Source organism: Arachis stenosperma, chromosome 7 (genome assembly GCF_014773155.1).
Source record: "Arachis stenosperma cultivar V10309 chromosome 7, arast.V10309.gnm1.PFL2, whole genome shotgun sequence".
Lineage (NCBI taxonomy): Eukaryota > Viridiplantae > Streptophyta > Magnoliopsida > Fabales > Fabaceae > Arachis > Arachis stenosperma.
Window position 1 is genome coordinate 61,771,753 of NC_080383.1, and position 22,401 is coordinate 61,794,153.

A 22,401-nucleotide genomic window follows, 5' to 3' on the forward strand; every position below is an offset into this window, starting at 1 on the left:
CAAGAGGTCCTAAGTTACCTTTCCAAGCCAAGAGTATAAAATCCTACTCTAAAATCCAACCAAGCTTTTCATCAAACACTTGGAAGGCATAAAAGGAAAACATAGTAAATCAATAACAAGAATGAAATCTAACAACAATTATTGAAAGAAATTAACAACAACAATCAAAAGAAACACATTTATTATGAATTACCTTTATGAATTGAAAGAGAGTAGAAGGAACAATACTAGATCTATAACAAAATACAAGAACAACATAAGAGAGATTATAACAAAAGAATGGAAGAAGAATGAATGTAACTACAAGGAATTGAGGTGTAGGAGTAGAAGAAAGCAAAGATTAAAACCTAGATCTAAGAACTAAACCTAATCCTAATTTTAGAGAGAAGTGAGAGCTTCTCTCTCTAAAACTCTAAACTAATCCTAAGTAAGTTCTATATGCTTCCTAATTCACTAACTAACTGATGATGATGATTGATGATTCCTCCCTTCCCCTTAATCCTTCATCCTTTTATTCCTTTTTCTTAGCAATTGGCGCCAAAAATGGGTTCAGAAACCCTCTCAAATCGCCAGGCACGTGTTGCATTAGTGAGGTCATGTGCCGTCATCGACGCGTGCGCGCACGGTACGCGTGCGCGTCCCTGGCTTCTTTCGCAATGTGCGCACGAGCGCCTTGTGCGCGTGCGCGTGCATGGCCTAGATCAATTCTTTGGCTTTTTGTGCTTCTCTCCACTTGCATGCTTTCTTCCTTGCTCCCTTGATCCATGCCTAACCTATTTCACCCTGAGGTTACTAGCAAACACATCAAGGCATCTTATGGAATCAAAGAAGAACTAGAATTCATCAAAATAAGGCTTAAAAAGCATGTTTTTACACTTAGGCACAAATACGGGAGAGATTACAAAACTATGCCAATTCATAGGTTAAATGTGAGAAAAGGTTATTAAAATACTCTAAATTCAATACAAGATAAATCGTCAAATTGGGGTTTATCAAACTCCCCACACTTAAAACCTTAGCATGTCCTCATGCTAAAATAAGAAGGAACTAAGGGGTATGACATTTATTGAATGCAACTAAACTATATGAATCCTATCTAAATGCAATTATATAAGCAAATGGAAATGCTTAGTTCAACAAGTCAATTCCCAAGAGAGCATGTGTAAGCACAAGAGCTAGGCAATAGGAATTAAGTCCAAACCACAATTGGATTGAATTATCAAAAAGAGTTCAAACTTGCAAGAATATAGATAATATGGGTGAACACATGTAATTGAACTTTTGAACCCTCACGGATGTGTATCCGCTCTATTCACTCAAGTGTTTAAGGGTTAATTCACTCAATTCCCTTCTAATCATGCTTTCCAAAATTTGATTTTCTTCTAACAATCAACACTTATTTAATGCATGCATACATTCATCATGAGGTCTTTCATTTAGGTTATAATGGGGTTAGGGTCAAGGTAGGATCATTTATGGTTAAGTGGACTAGGATTTGAATCTTTGATTAGCATAGACTTTCCCACCTAACCTATATAATGACCTATACAATTAAGTACTAGTCTAACTACCCATTCTTCACTTTTTTACTCATGCATTTTTTGTTTATTTCACTACACTTATGCATCAATTCTTATTGAGCTTCACTTTGGGGGCATTTGTCCCCTTTATTGCTCTCTTCTTTTTTTTTTCTATATACATTCTTTTCTTTTCTTTTCTTTCTTTTTCACTTTTATTTCTTTTTCTTTTCTTTTTTTTCTTTTTTTTCAAACTATACACAAGAACATCAATGCATAAGGTCTATACATTTAATCAATACATGAGTATGTTCCCTATTCCTAAACATGAAAGTGTACTACCCTTTGATTCACCCAATGTTCCAAAGCCTCACCAACTTTGAATAATAAACACTCTCACTAGCCTAGGTTAATCAAAGATCCAAACAAGGACTTTTCATTGGTTTTCCGCCTTAGGCTTGTAATGTGCTAAAATGGGAATAAGTTGGTTAATCATAGGCTCAAATTGGTTAACAAAGGAATATAAAAGGGTTGGCCATTTGGGTAAGTGAGCTAATGAAGTGATGGCCTCAATCATAAATGCATAAATACAAGAAATAAATGGATATATAGAATCAAGCAAATCAAGGATCATAATCATAGAAAGAGAACAATTTCACACAAGAATGGAAGATAAGTGGTTGTAAAATGCAACCACATCAATAGGCTCAAGTCTCACAAGCTTGTGTTCTCAATTCAATACATGGTTCACAAAGTATGAAATTCAAGCAAGTTTCACCAAAAATTTTCTTTCAATCAATTGGGTTAATGCCCTACAGTTAAACTTCTTGAAAAATCTCAATGTTTGACTAAGCATTGTTGTGATTGAAAAATCCAAAAATTTCCTTAGTTCACCCTTTCCTTTTTCACTTAAAACCAATTTCTTATGCAAAAAGGGTGACTAAGTATTTGCAATTCAAAGTATGATTTCTAATCAAAACCACAAACTAAAAAGAAAGATATGCAAAAATGTATAAAGAAAAATCCAACTAAAGGTATGAAAGCTATCATCTAAAACATCTAAAGATATCCATAAGCATCAAATATCTAAAATCCAAAATAAGCAGTAAAGGTATCCAAAATAAACTAGAAATGCATCAAAATGTATACAAAAGATATGCCAAAATAAGGTAACTAAAAAAGTGTCCAAAATGTTCACCGGTTCCCTCCCCACACTTAAGATCAAGCATCGTCCTCGATGCTAAACCGGAGGATCAGTGGAAGGTACAACGGTAGGTGCCGAAACTGTCTGAGGCGGTGGAACTGGCGCTGGCTGTGGCTGTGGCTCTGTGGTGTCTGAGGCAGCTGGAGGAGCATCTGCTGAGTCGGTGCCTCCGCATCCTCCTCCTGATGATCCTGCTCATCGGAGGCCGGAGAATCGGGGAGCGGAGGTAACTCAGCACCCAAAGAAATAAGCGCCTGGTCCATCCGATCTAATCGGCGTCTGACATGGAGTCTCTCACGCTCTAGGAATCGGAATAGACGCTGGACCAGTAGGTAAGTAGGCTCAGATGCTGCAGGAGGAACTGTAGATGAAGAGGGAGCTGCAGCTGTGGAGGAGGATGGGGCTGCTGTAGTGGCTGACGGTGAAGGTGTCCCCACTACTGCTCTGGCCCTAGAACGGCGTCTAGCAGGGGGCCTCTCGTGCACCCAACCACCCCAGGGAATAGTAACCTCCCTGTCATCTGCATCAGGGGGTGGTGGTATCACATCATCATCTAGCCATAGGACCTCAGCTAGGGCCGCCATACTTGTGACCAAGGTAGGAAATGGAAGTAGGCCACGAATATGCGCCCGCCACATGCACTATCGGATAAGTCGGGGAAAAGAGACATCCTTCCCCTCCATAACACACCCAATCAGCAAAAGCATCTCCATAGGGATCTTAGAGAAGTGGGTAGTAGGCAAGACATAGTGGGCAAAGATCATCTGCCAAGTCTTGGCCTCTCTGGTCAAATGAGCAAATAACATCCCCTTAGGCTTGGTGTTCGTCGCATCCATGACCCAACTAGCATCTGGTAACCCAATCACGCGCCTAAGCGCCTCATAATCAAAGGTCATGGTATGGATAGCCATCTCTGCCTGCTGATGGGCACATATATCATCAGGAATGTGCCGACACTGTAGTGCCTCCCCAATGGCAGTCTCAGTGATCATAATCTCTCTACCCGCACCTGAACCGAATCCAAAGTCGGACGGAAGAAGTTGCAGTAAAATTCCTTCACCCAAGATATATTGATATCTCCCAAATCTCGATCAACAAAGTCCAATCCCAACTCTAGGATGCGACTAGTAATGGACCGTCTCACATCATTGGGAAGGAGCAATTTCTTCTAAGTATTCAGCTTTGTTGTTCGATACTTGGAAAATCGAAGCTCACAGTAGAGATTGGAAAATTTGGTTGGATCGGTAGAAGGTAACTGCTGATTTTCTTTTTCTTCGTCATTTAATGGATTCTTAGCATAATGCTTGTAGATGGAGGGAATAGAAGGTGCAGAGAGTTTTCTTTTCTTGGAGGCAGTGGCTATGGCCTTTCCTTATCCGACATCCTGAAAAATATGATAGAATATATAAAACACTTAGCATGTAACAAAGAAGGCATGTTCAGGATACAATTGGCTAATACCAATCATGATGTTACAGTGAATATGCAAAAGTGAACAAGTAAACCAAGGATGCAATGCTTCATTAAAGTCAACAACTCATATTCAAAAGGCAATAATATCATCATATTTTTGAAAGAATTGTTAAAGAGGGTTAAAGGTGAGTGGAGGTTAAATGGTTAAAGAAATTAGTGAGTTAGAAAGGTGGATTAGTGATATGATGATATTAAGGCGCAAAGAAAAGAGAAGTTGCGGTTCATGTTCACAATAAATGATGCAAATCCGGGAAGTCAAAAAGGAAACAGAGATTTGCCCAAATTTGAAATAAAGACCAGAATAAAACCAATTTCTTGAAATTTGGGCAGCATTTCAGCTTAAAATTGGACGTTCCCGGATAGCAAAATAGCACGGATAGCATAGAAAACAACACCAATTAAGCACAACGGCAATCAGATAGCATTTGGCAACACAAATTCCAGACAGAGCAGCTCAAAATTGGCACTTATCAGACAAATCAATCAAACAGAAAATAGGCACATACGGAGCACTTATCAGGCCTAGAATCCTCTATCCAGCCCTAGCTACCTAACAGCAATTATTTCTATCTAACCTAACATGCAACATTTGAATTCAACTAACTAATAAACAATTACAGTAACTACAGAAATGAACAATTAAAGAAAAAACAGAAGAACAAACAGAATTGGAGCAGGAACCTGGGAGCTGGGGGGAATGGACAAGAGAAATGGGCTTGACCAAAATATGGACAGGGCAGAGACTGTGAGGGCAGAGGCAGAAGCCGCGCCGCCGTGGGCGGTGGCGGAGAAGATGGTGGTTGTACGGTATTTGGGTGTTCGACCGAAGGGGCAGGGGAGAATGAGAGAAAGAATGGGTATGGATGGATGAGAGAGAGAATGGCGGGGTTAATGGGGGTCGGCGGCCGCGGGGTGGCAGCGACGGCGGCTGCTGCGGCGGCGGGGCAAACGGGTTGAGTGAGAGAGGTGAGAGAAGTGAGAGAAGTGAGAGGGGGAGAGGGAGGTCGGGTGGTGATGAGAGAGGAAGAAAGAATGGCCGTCCGGTGGTGGTTGCCGGCGGTTATGGCAGAAGAGAAGATGGTGAGGGAGAGGAGAGGAAGAAGATGGGTGCGCGACTGCGCAGTGTGCATCGCGTGCTAGGGTTATCTCATTTTTGAATCGACGCGCGCGCGCACTTTGCGCGTCCGCGTGCTTTGAGGAAAATGGAGATCCACGCGTGAGCGTGCAGTGCGCTCTAGCGTGGATTGGACGATTATGCAACGGCGCGTGCGCGTACAGTGCGCACACACATGAGGTTGGGCCTGAGGCTTAGAGTGGGCTTAAGGCACGCCCAACTCTCGGGTCAGAAGCCTAGAGTGGTGGCAGCATGTAAGGGACGCGCGCGCGCGCGCGTCCGCGTACATAGGGAATACGTGATAAGGCGCGTTAGCGCAATGCGTGCGCTCGCGTCTGTTCCTCCTTGGGCATATGGGCGCGCACGCGGCAAGTGCGCATTCGCGCAGATCGAATTGGGCCAGGGGCTTAAAGCTGGCCCAGATCCGGCTCAACTCTCTGTGGCTTGGCTCAAAATTTTGCAGCAGCGGATCGACGCGAACGCGACATGTACGCGTCCGCACGAACTTCCATGTTCGCATAATCGGCGCGCACGCACCTAGTGCGCGTCCGCGTGGGTCGTGTTGGGCTCAGGGCATAATGTTTGCCCAAGAGAGGCCCAACTCTCTGGAATGTGGCTCGTGGTGTATTTGCACCGGGACGCGTGCGCGTACATAGTGCGCGCGCGTCCAACCCCCCTTTTTTTTTTTCGAAAAATTTTGCGGGGTGCTCCCCATACTGTTCACAACTCTTTATTCACTCAACCATCATACAATTCACAAAAAAATGCAAGTTGATATTATTCATCTACTACTAAACACAACATACATGTGATTAAGCTAACAATTAAGTTGTACAAACAAATTTGTATGAAACATCTACCTACAATGGCAACTCAAATCACTTATTAAGCAAATTTAAAAGAGAGTGGAAAGAGTTTACCATGGTGGGTGTCTCCCACCTAGCACTTTTAGTTTAAGTCCTTAAGTTGGACATTTTGAGATGCTTGTTGTCATGGTGGTTTATGTTTGTACTCATCCTTGAATCTCCAAGGATCCATGCTTCTCAATTGGTTGACAGAATTTCCAACCGTCTTCATCAAGCTTGGGCAAAGTTCTACCCAAGATATGAGTCCCCATAGTTGGTCTTCACAAAGCGAGCCGGGATCCCATATCTTATCTTCACACCCGTCCGTTAGTTGAGTTCCATGATATTTCCGTACGGGTGGTTGACATAAGGATGATTGACACACAGAATTCTCTTTATTCCACCAATGCTTCTTTCTAGACCCATATACGGTGATTTCCGTTCCATCCTCATTCCTATACCTTAGAGCCTTGGCCTTTATGATTTTTATACCAAATTTCCAACCACTACACAACTCTCTCTTATTCCTAACTCCACAGAGAGCTCTAAGTTGACCATCATTTTCAATTAAACCATATTCAAGTGAGAAGGTGAAGCTTAGGGATAAGAGTTGTACCCACTTGAATGTCGTGATGGATGGTGCTTTGGGAAGGGAGACCTCCCCACACTTAGACAATGCAAGGTCCACTTCTTTAGGCTCTTCTTTGGTTGCTTCCACCTCTTCGCAAGCTTCTTCAATTCCAACCTTTTCCCTTTTTCCACTTGGCTTGGTGTCGTCTTCAAGAACTTCATCTTGCCCAATGGGAGGTGATTCAAGTTTGGACAGAAATTCATGGATGAGTGAATTCATCTCTTGATCAACCTCTTCATATTCTTCAATTTCAATATACACCATGCCATTTCCGTCTTCCTTGGGAGGTTGTGCACATTCTTTTATAATTTTAGCTTCATGTCCAATAGGAGAGGATTCCATTGTAGAGAGAAATTCATCCATGATGGAACCCATCTCTTGATAAACTTCTTCCAAATCTCCAACGATGGTATGCCTTGGAGGTTGCGCATCCTCCTCAACATTGATATGAAGCTTCTTGGAAGGGTGCTCCATGATGCTACATTCCCTTGGACTTTCAACATCTCCTAAATCTTCAACCACTTCTTCCTTTTCTTCAATGATCATAGGCTTCTCCAATTGTTCCAACACAAAATTTGATTCCTCCTTTTCCACCGAATTTTCCAATTTCTCCTTCATACTTTGCTCTTCTTTTGACCTTTCACATGTGGTTACGGAATTGCCTTGAGTCTTCAAACATTGGTGGGCTAGAGTATGCACCACCTTAGTCAAATTGGTCACAAACTCAAGTGTATCCCGCTTCACGGCTTCTTGTCCTTGAAGTAACGAAGTGAGAGGATCGGCTATTGGGGCTTGTGGTGGGTAAGAATGCTCATCATTGTGGAGAGAGGGTTCATAGTAGGAAGGTGGTTCTTCTTGGTAAAATTGTGGAGATGGCGTGCATTGGGGTGGTTCTTGGGAGTAATCTTGATAGGGTTGTGGTGGTTCTAAGGGTTCTTCCTCATAATGGTCATAAAAATATGGTATGGATGATTGGTCATATGATGGATATGGATCATAGGAAGGTGCTTGGTATGGAAAGGCTTGTGAGAATGGTTGAGGTTCATGTTGAGGATGAGATTCATAGGCATATGGTGGTGGTTCTTGAAAGTCACAAGGTGATTCACCATAGCCATTGGATTGATATGCATAATAGAATGGCTCTTCTTCATAGTGCATTGGTGGAGGTTGTTGCCATGAAGATTGATCATATGCATATGGCTCCTTCCACCTTTGATTGTCCCATCCTTGATACACATCCTCGTTGTAGCTCTCATTTCCTACAACATAGTTGGAACCAAACTCATAGCCAAAGTGAGAATTCATGGTGGAAAAGCAAAAATAAAACTAACAAAAACTAGAAAACAAGCAAAAGACAAACTATTTACACTATTCACATATGTACAATAACCAATAACATAACACCATTGCAATCCCCGGCAACGGCGCCATTTTGATGATTTGATTTTTGATGGCTTAGAAATTCACTAATGAAATCTCGTTGTAAAGTATAGTTTCTAAACTAAGCAATAATCCTTTCATACAAAAGATTGTTTGTCACAAGTAACAAACCCCTAAATTTATAAACCGAAGTATTGAACCTCGGGTCGTTCTCCCTAGGAATTGTAATGAAGTGTTTTGTTATTGGTTGTGAGTTATTTTTGGGGTTTTAATAAGAAACATGAAAGATAAATGGCAAAAAGTAAACTAATGGCTAAAAAGATCTTGGCAAGGGTTGGTGGTCAAGGATCTCTATCCTAATCACTAACCACAATATGAGAATTGGCAAGGATTAATCTCATTAAATCATCCTCTAACTAGTAGTAAAGGAAGGTCAAATGAGCTATATCAACCCTAGTCCATAAGTCCTAACTCTCTACTAATTCAATTAGTGAGAACTAGAGTCAATGGCTCCCAATCATCAATCACTTGGACATTAGTAACTCAAGAGGTCCTAAGTTACCTTTCCAAGCCAAGAGTATAAAATCCTACTCTAAAATCCAACCAATCTTTTCATCAAACACTTGGAAGGCATAAAAGGAAAACATAGTAAATCAATAACAAGAATGAAATCTAACAACAATTATTGAAAGAAATTAACAACAACAATCAAAAGAAACACATTTATTATGAATTACCTTTATTGAATTGAAAGAGAGTAGAAGGAACAATACTAGATCTATAACAAAATACAAGAACAACATAAGAGAGATTATAACAAAAGAATGGAAGAAGAATGAATGTAACTACAAGGAATTGAGGTGTAGGAGTAGAAGAAAGCAAAGATTAAAACCTAGATCTAAGAACTAAACCTAATCCTAATTTTAGAGAGAAGTGAGAGCTTCTCTCTCTAAAACTCTAAACTAATCCTAAGTAAGTTCTATATGCTTCCTAATTCACTAACTAACTGATGATGATGATTGATGATTCCTCCCTTCCCCTTAATCCTTCATCCTTTTATTCCTTTTTCTTAGCAATTGGCGCCAAAAATGGGTTCAGAAACCCTCTCAAATCGCCAGGCACGTGTTGCATTAGTGAGGTCATGTGCCGTCATCGACGCGTGCGCGCACGGTACGCGTGCGCGTCCCTGGCTTCTTTCGCAATGTGCGCGCGAGCGCCTTGTGCGCGTGCGCGTGCATGGCCTAGATCAATTCTTTGGCTTTTTGTGCTTCTCTCCACTTGTATGCTTTCTTCCTTGCTCCCTTGATCCATGCCTAACCTATTTCACCCTGAGGTTACTAGCAAACTGATGAGCGGATAATTTGTATGCTTTTTGGCATTATTTTTAGTATGTTTTTAGTATCTTTTAGTTAGTTTTTAGTATATTTTTATTAGTTTTTAATTAAAATTCACTTTTCTGGACTTTACTATGAGTTTGTGTATTTTTCTGTGATTTCAGGTATTTTCTGACTGAAATTGAGGGTCCTGAGCAAAAATCTGATCCAGAGACTGAAAAGGACTGCAGATGCTGTTGGATTCTGACCTCCCTGCACTCAAAGTGGATTTTCTGGAGCTACAGAAGCCCAATTGGCGCGCTCTCAACGGCATTGGAAAGTAGACATCCTGGGCTTTCCAGCAATATATAATAGTCCATACTTTGCCCAAGATTTGATGGCCCAAACCGGCGCTCAAAGTCACCTACAGAAATTCCAGCGTTAAACGCCGGAACTGGCATAAAATTTGGAGTTAAACGCCCAAACTGGCATGAAAGCTGGCGTTTAACTCCAGAAAAGGTCTCTACACGAAATTCCTTCATTGCTCAGCCCAAGCACACACCAAGTGGGCCCGGAAGTGGATTTTTCTGTCATTTACTCAATTCTGTAAATCTTAGGACACTAGTTTACTACTTATAGGATCTTTTGACATTGTATCCGTACCTTATGACCCCATAACATTTTGTACACGTTTCTTTCCACAGTATGAGCCTCTAAACCCCATGGTTGGGGGTGAGGAGCTCTGCTGTGTCTTGATGGATTAATGCAATTACTACTGTTTCTTATTCAATCATGCTTGCTTCGATTCTAAGATAACACTTGTTCTTAATCCGGATGAATGTGATGATCCGTGACAATCATCATCATTCTCAACTATGAACACGTGCCTGACAACCACCTCTGTTCTATCTTAGATTGAGTAGTTATCTCTTGGGTTCTTTAATCGGAATCTTCGTGGTATAGGCAGGACCTGATGGCAGCATTCAAGAGAATCCGGAAGGTCTAAACCTTGTCTGTGGTATTCTGAGTAGGATTCAATGATTGAATGACTGTGACGTGCTTCAAACCTGTAACCTACTGGGCGTTAGTGACAGACGCAAAAGAGGGATTCTATTCCGGTAGGGGAGGGAACCAAACCGGTGATTGGCAGTACTGTGACAGAGTGCGTGCATTAGCTTTCACTGCGAGGATGGGAGGTAGCCATTGACAACGGTGAAACCCTACATGAGCTTGCCATGGAAGGAGGCTTGCGTGTTTGATGAAGAAGACAGTAGGAAAGCAGAGATTCGGAAGATGGGGCATCTCCAAACCTCAACCATTCTCCATTACTGCAATACAAGTAACCATTACATGTTCTTTTGCTTTTTACAATCAATCCTGATAATTTCTGATATCCTGACTAAGATTTACAAGATAACCATAGCTTGCTTCAAGCCGACAATCTCCGTGGGATCGACCCTTGCTCACGCAAGGTATTACTTGGACGACCCAGTGCACTTGCTGGTTAGTTGTGCGGGATTGCAAAAGTGTTATTGCAATTTCGTGCACCAAGTTTTTGGCGCCGTTGCCGGGGATTGTTCGAGTTTGGACAACTGACGGCTTATCTTGTTGCTTAGATTAGGACTGTTTTATTTTTGTTGGTTTAGGGTCTTTTAGTTGAGTCTAGTTTCATATTCTAAGTTTGGTGTCAATTGCATGCTTTTATTTTTCTTTTAAAATTTTCGTTTTTGCATAGTCTTAGTCCCTTTTTGATTCATAAAAATTCTAAGTTTGGTGTCCTCTTTGTGTTTTTCCTTTAAAATCTTCGAAAAAATTAGTGTTTGATTTTCTAAAATTCTAAGTTTGGTGTCTTTTTGCTGTTTTTCTCTTTCCTCTTTTTAAAAATCAAATCTTTTTCATAAAAATTTTTCAATCATATCTTCTTAATTGCTGTTTTCAAAATCTTTTTTTACTAATTGATTCAGTTCTCAAATTGCTTTGATCTCATTTTCCCTTTTGATTTTCGAATTTTTTTTTTAAATCTCTTTTTATTTTATTTTTTTCGGTTATTTCAAAAAAAAATATAAACAAAATTTATCTCTTTGCAATTATTATCATTTCCCTTTTGTCCATCATGGACTCAAGTGGAATTAATCAGTCCAAAAGGACTCTGGGGTCATATGCTAACCCCATTACAGCTGCATATGGGAGTAGCATCTGTATACCTCCCATCAAAGCAAGCAGCTTTGAGCTAAACCCTCAACTCATTATCATAGTGCAGCAAAATTGCCAGTATTCCGGTCTTCCACAGGAAGAACCTACTGAGTTTCTGGCACAATTTTTACAAATTGCTGACACAGTACATGATAAAGAGGTGGATCAGGATGTCTACAGACTATTACTGTTTCCATTTGCTGTAAAAGATCAAGCTAAAAGGTGGTTAAATAACCAACCTACAGCAAGCATAAAGACATGGAAACAGTTATCAGACAAATTCCTGAATCATTTTTACCCTCCAAAGAGGATGACACAGCTAAGGCTGGACATCCAAGGCTTTAAACAAGAGGATCATGAATCCCTTTATAATGCCTGGGAGAGGTATAGAGGTATGCTAAGAAAATGTCCCTCTGAAATGTTTTCAGAGTGGGTACAGTTAGACATTTTCTACTATGGGCTTACAGAAAAAGCTCAGATGTCTTTAGACCACTCAGCTGGTGGATCTATACACATGAGGAAGACAATTGAAGAAGCTCAAGAGCTTATAGACACTGTTGCTAGAAACCAATATCTGTACTCTAGCAATGAGTTCTCTCCAGAAGAGGAAGTCATGACAGTAGTCACTGACTCTAATCCTCAAGAACAGATAATGGAGCTTAATCAACAACTACTCCTGATGACAGAACAGTTAGCAGAATTTAAAGAGATGCTCAATGAAACTAAAGTTGCTAATAAAAGCATAGAACTACAGTTGAATCAAGCAAAACAGCAAATATCTAAACAGATAACAGAGGAGTGTCAAGCAGTTCAATTGAGGAATGGGAAGACCTTGAATAACACTGCTCAAAAGAGCAAAAAGTCAAACAAGGAACAATTGACAGAGGACAACCAAACCACTGTTCAAAATCCCTCTGAGGACAGTGAGAGCCCAGAGAGGAGTATTGGCGTTCAAACGCCAGAAAGGGAAGGAAAGCTGGCGTTAAACGCCCATTCCTTGCCCAGTTCTGGCGTTCAAACGCCAGAAAAGGGGGAAAAGTTGGCGTTAAACGCCCATTTTCCACCCAATTCTGGCGTCCAAACGCCAAGGGAGGATCAGACACCTGAGAGTGCTGACAGTAATCCCTCTAACAAGGCTTCTTCAACCACTTCTGTACGGAATAAACCTGCAGCATCTAAGGTTGAAGAATATCAAGCCAAGATGCCTTATCCTCAGAAACTCCGCAAAGCGGAACAGGATAAGCAAATTGCCCGCTTTGCAGACTATTTAAGGACTCTTGAAATAAAGATTCCTTTTGCAGAGGCACTTGAGCAAATACCTTCTTATGCTAAGTTTAATGAAAGAGATCTTAAGTCATAAGAAGGACTGAAGAGAAACTGAAAAAGTGTTTCTCACTGAAGAATGCAGTGCAGTCATTCTAAAAAGCTTACCAGAAAAGCTTCAAGATCCTGGAAGCTTTCTGATACCATGCACATTGGAAGGCACTTACACCAAGATAGCCTTATGTGATTTAGGAGCAAGTATCAATTTAATACCTGCATCCACTATCAGAAAGCTTGGGTTGATTGGAGAAGTCAAACCAACCAGGATATGCCTCCAACTTGCTGATGGCTCCATTAAACACCCGTCAGGTATAATAGAGGACATGATTGTCAAGGTTGGGCCATTTGCCTTCCCAACTGACTTTGTGGTACTAGAAATGGAGGAGCACAAGAGTGCAACCCTCATTCTAGGAAGACCATTCCTAGCAACTGGACGAACTCTCATTGATGTACAAAAAGGGGAAGTAACCTTGAGAGTCAATGAGGATGAGTTCAAGTTGAATGCTGTAAAAGCAATGCAGCATCCAGACACACCAGAGGACTGCATGGGCGCTGACATTATTGACTCTCTAGTAGAAGAGATCAATATGGCTGAAAGCCTAGAATCAGAGCTTGAGGACATCTTCAAAGATGCTCAAACTGATCAGGAAGAGCTAGAGGAGGCAAAGGAATTTTCGAAAATTCCTCAGGAGGAGGATAAGCCTCCTAAGCCTGAACTCAAACCACTACCATCATCCCTGAAATATGCATTTCTGGGAGAGGGTGACACTTTTCCAGTGATTATAAGCTCAGCTTTAAATCCACAGGAAGAGGAAGCACTGATTAAAGTGCTAAGGACACACAAGACAGCTCTTGGGTGGTCCATAAGTGATCTCAAGGGTATTAGCCCAGCTAGATGCATGCACAAAATCCTGTTGGAGGATAATGCCAAACCAGTGGTCCAACCACAGAGGAGGCTAAATCCTGCCATGAAGGAGGTGGTGCAGAAAGAGGTCACTAAATTACTGGAGGCTGGGATTATTTATCTTATTTCTGATAGCCCCTGGGTGAGCCCTGTCCAAGTTGTTCCCAAAAAGGGAGGCATGACAGTGGTTCATAATGAAAAAAATGAACTGGTCCCTACAAGAACAGTCACAGGGTGGCGCATGTGTATTGACTACAGAAGACTCAATACAGCCACCAGAAAGGATCATTTTCCTTTACCATTCATAGACCAAATGCTAGAAAGACTAGCTGGTCATGATTATTACTGCTTTTTGGATGGCTACTCAGGCTACAACCAAATTGCAGTAGATCCTCAAGACCAAGAGAAAACAGCATTCACATGCCCTTCTGGCGTGTTTGCCTATAGGAGAATGCCTTTTGGTCTGTGCAATGCACCTGCAACCTTTCAAAGATGCATGCTCTCTATCTTCTCAGATATGGTAGAGAAATTTCTGGAAGTCTTCATGGATGACTTTTCAGTATATGGAGACTCATTTAGCTCCTGTCTTAACCACCTATCACTTGTCCTGAAAAGATGCCAAGAAACTAACCTGGTTTTAAACTGGGAGAAATGTCACTTTATGGTGACTGAAGGAATTGTCCTTGGGCACAAAATTTCAAGCAGGGGGATAGAGGTGGATAAGGCAAAGGTAGAGGTAATTGAAAAATTACCACCACCTGCCAATGTTAAGGCAATCAGAAGCTTTCTTGGGCATGCAGGATTCTATAGAAGGTTTATCAAGGATTTTTCGAAAATTGCTAAACCATTGAGTAACCTGTTAGCTGCTGACACTCCATTCATCTTTGACAATGAGTGTCTGCAGGCATTTGAGACCCTAAAAGCTAAGCTGGTCACAGCACCAGTCATCTCTGCACCAGATTGGGCATTACCATTTGAATTAATGTGTGATGCCAGTGATCATGCCATTGGTGCAGTGTTGGGACAGAGGCATAACAAGCTTTTGCACGTCATTTATTATGCTAGCCGTGTTCTAAATGACGCACAAAAGAACTACACAACCACAGAGAAAGAGTTACTTGCAGTGGTTTATGCCATTGACAAGTTTAGATCCTACCTAGTGGGATCAAAGGTGATTGTGTACACTGACCATGCTGCTCTTAAATACTTACTCACAAAGCAGGATTCAAAACCCAGACTTATAAGATGGGTGTTGCTTCTGCAAGAGTTTGATATAGAAATAAGAGACAGAAAAGGGACAGAGAACCAAGTGGCGGATGATCTGTCCCGGATAGAACCAGTAGCTGGGACGTCCCTCCCTTCTACTGAGATCTCTGAGACTTTCCCAGATGAGCAACTCTTTGCCATTCAGGAAGCTCCATGGTTTGCAGATATTGCAAACTATAAAGCTGTGAGGTTCATACCCAAAGAGTACAGTTATGTGCAGAGAAAGAAACTAATTTCAGATGCCAAATACTACCTTTGGGATGAACCATATCTCTTTAAGAGATGTGCTGACGGAGTGATCCGCAGGTGTGTACCCAGAGAGGAAGCACGAAGGATCCTATGGCACTGCCATGGATCACAGTATGGAGGACATTTTGGAAGTGAGCGAACAGCCACTAAAGTTCTCCAGTGCGGCTTCTACTGGCCTACTCTCTATAAAGATTCCCGAGAGTTTGTGCGTAACTGTGACAGTTGCCAAAGAGCTGGTAACCTGCCTCACGGATATGCCATGCCTCAACAAGGAATATTAGAGATAGAATTGTTTGATGTATGGGGAATTGATTTCATGGGACCATTCCCACCATCATACTCAAACACTTACATTCTGGTGGCAGTGGACTATGTATCTAAGTGGGTAGAAGCAATTGCTACACCCACTAATGATACCAAGACTGTGCTGAAATTCCTCCAGAAAAACATTTTCAGCAGGTTTGGCGTCCCCAGAGTGCTAATCAGTGATGGGGGCACTCATTTCTGCAATAAACAGCTATACTCTGCTATGGTTAGATATGGAATCAGCCATAAAGTGGCAACTCCGTATCATCCACAGACAAATGGGCAAGCTGAAGTCTTTAACAGAGAGCTAAAAAGAATCCTAGAACGGACTGTAATAGCCCGAAGAAAGGATTGGGCAAAGAGCTTGGATAATGCTCTGTGGGCATACAGAACAGCATTCAAGACTCCTATAGGAACCTCTCCATACCAATTGGTGTATGGGAAGGCCTGTCATTTGCCTGTGGAACTGGAACATAAAGCCTACTGGGCAACCAGATTCCTCAACATGGATGCACAGTTAGCTGGTGAGAAAAGACTGCTCCAGCTAAATGAGCTAGAGGAGTTCAGACTCAATGCCTTTGAAAATGCAAAAATTTATAAGGAAAAGGCAAAGAAGTGGCATGACAAGAGATTGTCAACCAGAGTCTTTGAGCCAGGACAGAAAGTTCTGCTCTTCAACTCCAGGCTCAAACTGTTTCCAGGAAAACTCAAGTCCCGGTGGAGGGGTCCGTATGTGATTACAGGAGTATCACCATATGGATATGTTGAGCTTCAGGATATTGATTCTGACAAGAAGTTCATTGTTAATGGACAGAGGATCAAACACTATCTTGAAGGAAATTTTGAGCAGGAATGCTCAAAACTGAGACTTGAGTGATTCTCAGTGAAAGTCCAGCTAAAGACAGTAAAGAAGCGCTTGCTGGGAGGCAACCCAGTCATTAGGAAGGTGTATGATTAGTTCTTACAGAGGCAAGTATCAAAAATGAAGGAATTCACAGAGTTACAGAAGGATTCAGCTCAAAAAGCAGAGAAAATGAGCTTATTGGCGAAAAAACGCCAGTAAGGGGCATTTTGGGCGTTAAACGCCAAAATGGGCACCATTCTGGGCGTTTAACGCCAGTAATGGTACCATTTTGGGCGTTAAACGCCAGAATGGGCACCATTCTGGGCGTTTAACGCCAGGTGTGCAGCATCCTGGGCGTTTTGGAAAAACGCCCAGTGATAAAGGATTTCTGGCGTTTAACGCCAGCCAGGGCACCTGGCTGGGCGTTAAACGCCCAAAAGGGGTAGCAAATGGGCGTTAAACGCCAGAATGGGTGCCATTCTGGGCGTTTAACGCCAGAAAGGTGGGGGGACCACATTTTTGTTTTCAACTCAATTTTTTTCAAACTTTCCTCTTTTTAACCATACTCTTCTACATAAATGCACTTCAACCTTTCATTATTCACTTTCAAATCTTCACAAATCAAAACCATTCTTCAAATCTATTTCAAATTAATCCCAAATCTTCTTCAAAAAACTCACCCTTTTCTCAATTTCTTTTCATATCTTCTCAAATCTCCTTTCAAATTTTTATTTTTTTTCGAAATCTCTTCTCCCCTCCCTTATAAATTCACGTTTGGGACCCCCTTTTACCCACACCATTCGAATTTTCTCTTCCTCCCCCTCTCTTCTCTCTTTCCTTTTGCTTGAGGACAAGCAAACCTCTAAGTTTGGTGTGCTTTTCCGTGATCACTAAGCCAAGATTCATCAATATCATGGCTCCTAAGGGAAAACAAACCAATTTAAGAGGCAAGAAAGAGAATAATCCAAAGAATCTTTGGAATGAAGAGAAGTTCTTAACCAAAGAACATGAAGACCATTATCATAAAATAATGGGTCTGAGGTCAGTGATCCCGGAAGTTAAATTTGATCTGAAAGAAGATGAATATCCGGGGATCCAAGAGCAAATTCGAAACAGAGGATGGGAAGTTCTAACCAATCCCGAGACAAAGGTTGGAAGGAACATGGTTCAGGAATTCTACTCAAATCTGTGGCTAACAGATAAGCAGAGAATGACTGGAACTGCTTACCATACCCATAGAACCATGGTCAGAGGGAAAGTTATATACTTCCATCTGGACAAAATAAGAGAAATATTCAAGTTGCCTCAACTGCAAGATGATCCTGATTCCTTTAATAGGAGGATGGTGAGAGTAGATAAGGGGTTGGATCAGGTTCTAGAGGACATATGCCTCCCTGGAACTAAGTGGATAACCAATTCTAAGGGTGTCCCAAACCAACTCAAGAGGGGAGACCTCAAACCAATTGCAAGAGGTTGGCTGGACTTTATTGGGCATTCCATATTGCCCACTAGCAACCGTTCTGAGGTCACCATCAAGAGAGCAGTGATGATTCATTGCATTATGCTTGGAAAAGAGGTGGAGGTCCATCATGTGATTGCTTGTGAGATCTACACAATTGCAAATAGGAATTCCACTGTAACCAAATTGGCTTACCCAAGCTTGATTTCCTTGCTCTGTAAAGAGGCTGGGGTGAAGATAGAAGAAGATGAATTCATACCCATTGAGCATCCAATCACCAAGAGGACAATGGAAGGAACAAGAGAAGCAGGGGCGTGAACTCCAAGAGATGAAACGCCAAAAGCTCTCCTCTCAAGCTGAGGGAGCATCCACTTCTCAAAATCAAGGTTGTTGAGTCCTAACTCTGTGAAAACCTCTATCATTAGGAGCCTATTTTTTTTAGTCTCATCTTATATCTATATTTGAGTCTTGTTCTTAGTTCATAATTAATAAAATTTAAGTTTATGCCTTAAAGCTATGAATGTCCTATGAATCCATCACCTCTCTTAAAAGAAAAATGCTTTAATCACAAAAGAACAAGAAGTACAGGGTTTCGAAATTTATCTCTGAAACTAGTTGAATTAGTTTGATGTGGTGACAATACTTTTTGTTTTCTGAATGAATGCTTGAACAGTGCATATGTCTGTTGAATTTGTTGTTTTTAAGAATGTTAAATTTGTTGGCTCTTGAAAGAATGAGGAGAAAAGAGAACTGTTATTGAGGATCTGAAAAATCATCAAATTGATTCTTGAAGCAAGAAAAAGCAGTGAATCCAAAAAAAAAAAATATAATAATTTTTCGAAAAAAAAGAAAAAGAAAGAAAAAGAAGGAAATAAAGTTGTGATCCAAGGCAAAAAGGACACCTCTAATTGGGGACTTTAGCAAAGCTGAGTCACAATCTAAAAAAAGGGTTCACCCAATTATGTGTCTGTGGCATGTATGTATCCGGTGGTAATACTGGAAGACAGAGTGCTTTGGGCCACAGCCAAGACTCATACACTAGCTATGTTCAAGAATCAATATACTTAACTAGGAGAATCAATAACACTATCTGAGTTCTGAGTTCTTATAGATGCCAATCATTCTGAACTTCAAAGGATAGAGTGAGATGCCAAAACTGTTCGGAGGCAAAAAGCTACTAGTCTCGCTCATCTAATTGGAGCTATGTTTCTTTGATATTTTGGAGTCTATAGTATGTTCTCTTCTTTTTATCCTATTTTGATTTTCAGTTGCTTGGGGACAAGCAACAATTTAAGTTTGGTGTTGTGATGAGCGGATAATTTGTATGCTTTTTGGCATTGTTTTTAGTATGTTTTTAGTATCTTTTAGTTAGTTTTTAGTATATTTTTATTAGTTTTTAATTAAAATTCACTTTTCTGGACTTTACTATGAGTTTGTGTATTTTTCTGTGATTTCAGGTATTTTCTGACTGAAATTGAGGGTCCTGAGCAAAAATCTGATCCAGAGACTGAAAAGGACTGCAGATGCTGTTGGATTCTGACCTCCCTGCACTCAAAGTGGATTTTCTGGAGCTACAGAAGCCCAATTGGCGCGCTCTCAACGGCATTGGAAAGTAGACATCCTGGGCTTTCCAGCAATATATAATAGTCCATACTTTGCCCAAGATTTGATGGCCCAAACCGGCGCTCAAAGTCACCTACAGAAATTCCAGCGTTAAACGCCGGAACTGGCATAAAATTTGGAGTTAAACGCCCAAACTGGCATGAAAGCTGGCGTTTAACTCCAGAAAAGGTCTCTACACGAAATTCCTTCATTGCTCAGCCCAAGCACACACCAAGTGGGCCCGGAAGTGGATTTTTCTGTCATTTACTCAATTCTGTAAATCTTAGGACACTAGTTTACTACTTATAGGATCTTTTGACATTGTATCCGTACCTTATGACCCCATAACATTTTGTACACGTTTCTTTCCACAGTATGAGCCTCTAAACCCCATGGTTGGGGGTGAGGAGCTCTGCTGTGTCTTGATGGATTAATGCAATTACTACTGTTTCTTATTCAATCATGCTTGCTTCGATTCTAAGATAACACTTGTTCTTAATCCGGATGAATGTGATGATCCGTGACAATCATCATCATTCTCAACTATGAACACGTGCCTGACAACCACCTCTGTTCTATCTTAGATTGAGTAGTTATCTCTTGGATTCTTTAATCGGAACCTTCGTGGTATAGGCAGGACCTGATGGCAGCATTCAAGAGAATCCGGAAGGTCTAAACCTTGTCTGTGGTATTCTGAGTAGGATTCAATGATTGAATGACTGTGACGTGCTTCAAACCTGTAACCTACTGGGCGTTAGTGACAGACGCAAAAGAGGGATTCTATTCCGGTAGGGGAGGGAACCAAACCGGTGATTGGCAGTACTGTGACAGAGTGCGTGCATTAGCTTTCACTGCGAGGATGGGAGGTAGCCATTGACAACGGTGAAACCCTACATGAGCTTGTCATGGAAGGAGGCTTGCGTGTTTGATGAAGAAGACAGTAGGAAAGCAGAGATTCGGAAGATGGGGCATCTCCAAACCTCAACCCATTCTCCATTACTGCAATACAAGTAACCATTACATGTTCTTTTGCTTTTTACAATCAATCCTGATAATTTCTGATATCCTGACTAAGATTTACAAGATAACCATAGCTTGCTTCAAGCCGACAATCTCCGTGGGATCGACCCTTGCTCACGCAAGGTATTACTTGGACGACCCAGTGCACTTGCTGGTTAGTTGTGCGGGATTGCAAAAGTGTTATTGCAATTTCGTGCACCACAAACACATCAAGGCATCTTATGGAATCAAAGAAGAACTAGAATTCATCAAAATAAGGCTTAAAAAGCATGTTTTTACACTTAGGCACAAATACGGGAGAGATTACAAAACCATGCCAACTCATAGGTTAAATGCGAGAAAAGGTTATTAAAATACCCTAAATTCAATACAAGATAAACCGTCAAATTGGGGTTTATCAGGGGTTAGGATGGGTGAGTGAATCTCGAGCCATTCGCTTCCACTTTGTAATCCTTAAGGAATGAATAGGTGAAACTTGGTTGCTGCTCCTGTCCTCATTCCGTTGTGCGCCTGCGTTTTCTTGTAAAATATTTAGTGCATGCTTACCCATGTCGTATGTCGGTGTAGTTTTTTCCTCCAAGGCAGTCGGTACTCTATAGATTCCAATTCTTGTTCTTGCGTTTGTTTATCTAGCGTATGTTTAATGTTGTCTTTCTGTTTTGTTAGCGTATTAGGGGTGTTCTGACTTGAATGATTGACTGGATTCATCCCCTTATGGTGTCTACTTGTCCTGATAGAGCAGAATCCCTAGTATCTTTCACAAATAGCTTTGCAAATCCTTCTAAAACATCAGCCCTACCTATTTTTTGATCAAAACGCCCATCTCCTTGAAAATCTTCTTCTGTTTCCCGATGTTCCACTATAGATCCAATTGTATTAGCTCGTATCCATGGTCCAAACTCCTTTTTGTCGGGTTGATTTGGATCCTTAAGATCTGCCTGGGCACAATTATTTTCATTATGACCAATTAGACCACAATAGTAGCAAAAAGTGGGCAGCCGTTCATAGCAGAACTTAATCCAAGTACGACCGTTAATCTTATTTCCCATGAATACCCCACTTTTGATTGGTTTCAATATGTCCATACGTATTGTGGCTTTCAAGAAACTACTTCGACCTGGTTTTGCCGTAAACATTTTACACTCCTTCACTTTACCAAGGCGTTCAGCAATTTTGGTTCCTAGTGTGGTGGTTTTGCAATGTTCTAGCAGGTTCCAGAGTTGTAATTTGAGTTCTACACTATTGAAGGCTGGTGTGTTAACGTTGAAATTTCTGATCCATCTAGAAAGTAGTAACCATTCATTATGGAACAGCCATGGTGAACTCTGAAGAACTCGTGTTAAATCAGTTTCATTTTGAAAGAAAAACTGATAGATTTGTGGTGCTAATTCGATCATACTGAAGTCAGCTGGTTTCCTCTAAACATTGTTTATAGCTACCTGTATGGCAGTAGAAAAAATAGATTTTTCTGTAATGAGCTTTCCAACGAGACTTAGATTGCATTTTGCTACCCCCGTATGTACATCACAGTCTTCATATTTTATAATTTCTGGGTCCTCATTAGAAACTAGAGCCTGGTCTCTATTAGTTTGCAAGGTTGTGTCGGTGGTGGAGTTATTAGTGATATCTTGATAATCTGATTGTGAAAAAATTTTTGCCATCTACAGATGAAGAGACAAACCGCACAAAGCGAAGAAAAATAACAATTAAAGCAAGACGATCTCGATTTGACAAGAAAATGAAAAAAAGCGCTATTCT

General features: G+C 41.1%; 1 protein-coding gene across 1 annotated transcript; it reads right to left on the reverse strand.

Annotated features, from left to right (window-relative positions):
- Positions 1 to 21,347: 21,347 nt before the first annotated feature.
- On the reverse strand, positions 21,348 to 22,040 carry LOC130939841 (uncharacterized protein At4g02000-like). The gene has a single exon (XM_057867908.1). It carries the CDS (start codon positions 22,038 to 22,040, stop codon positions 21,348 to 21,350), a length of 693 nt encoding a protein of 230 aa, XP_057723891.1.
- Positions 22,041 to 22,401: the final 361 nt, after the last annotated feature.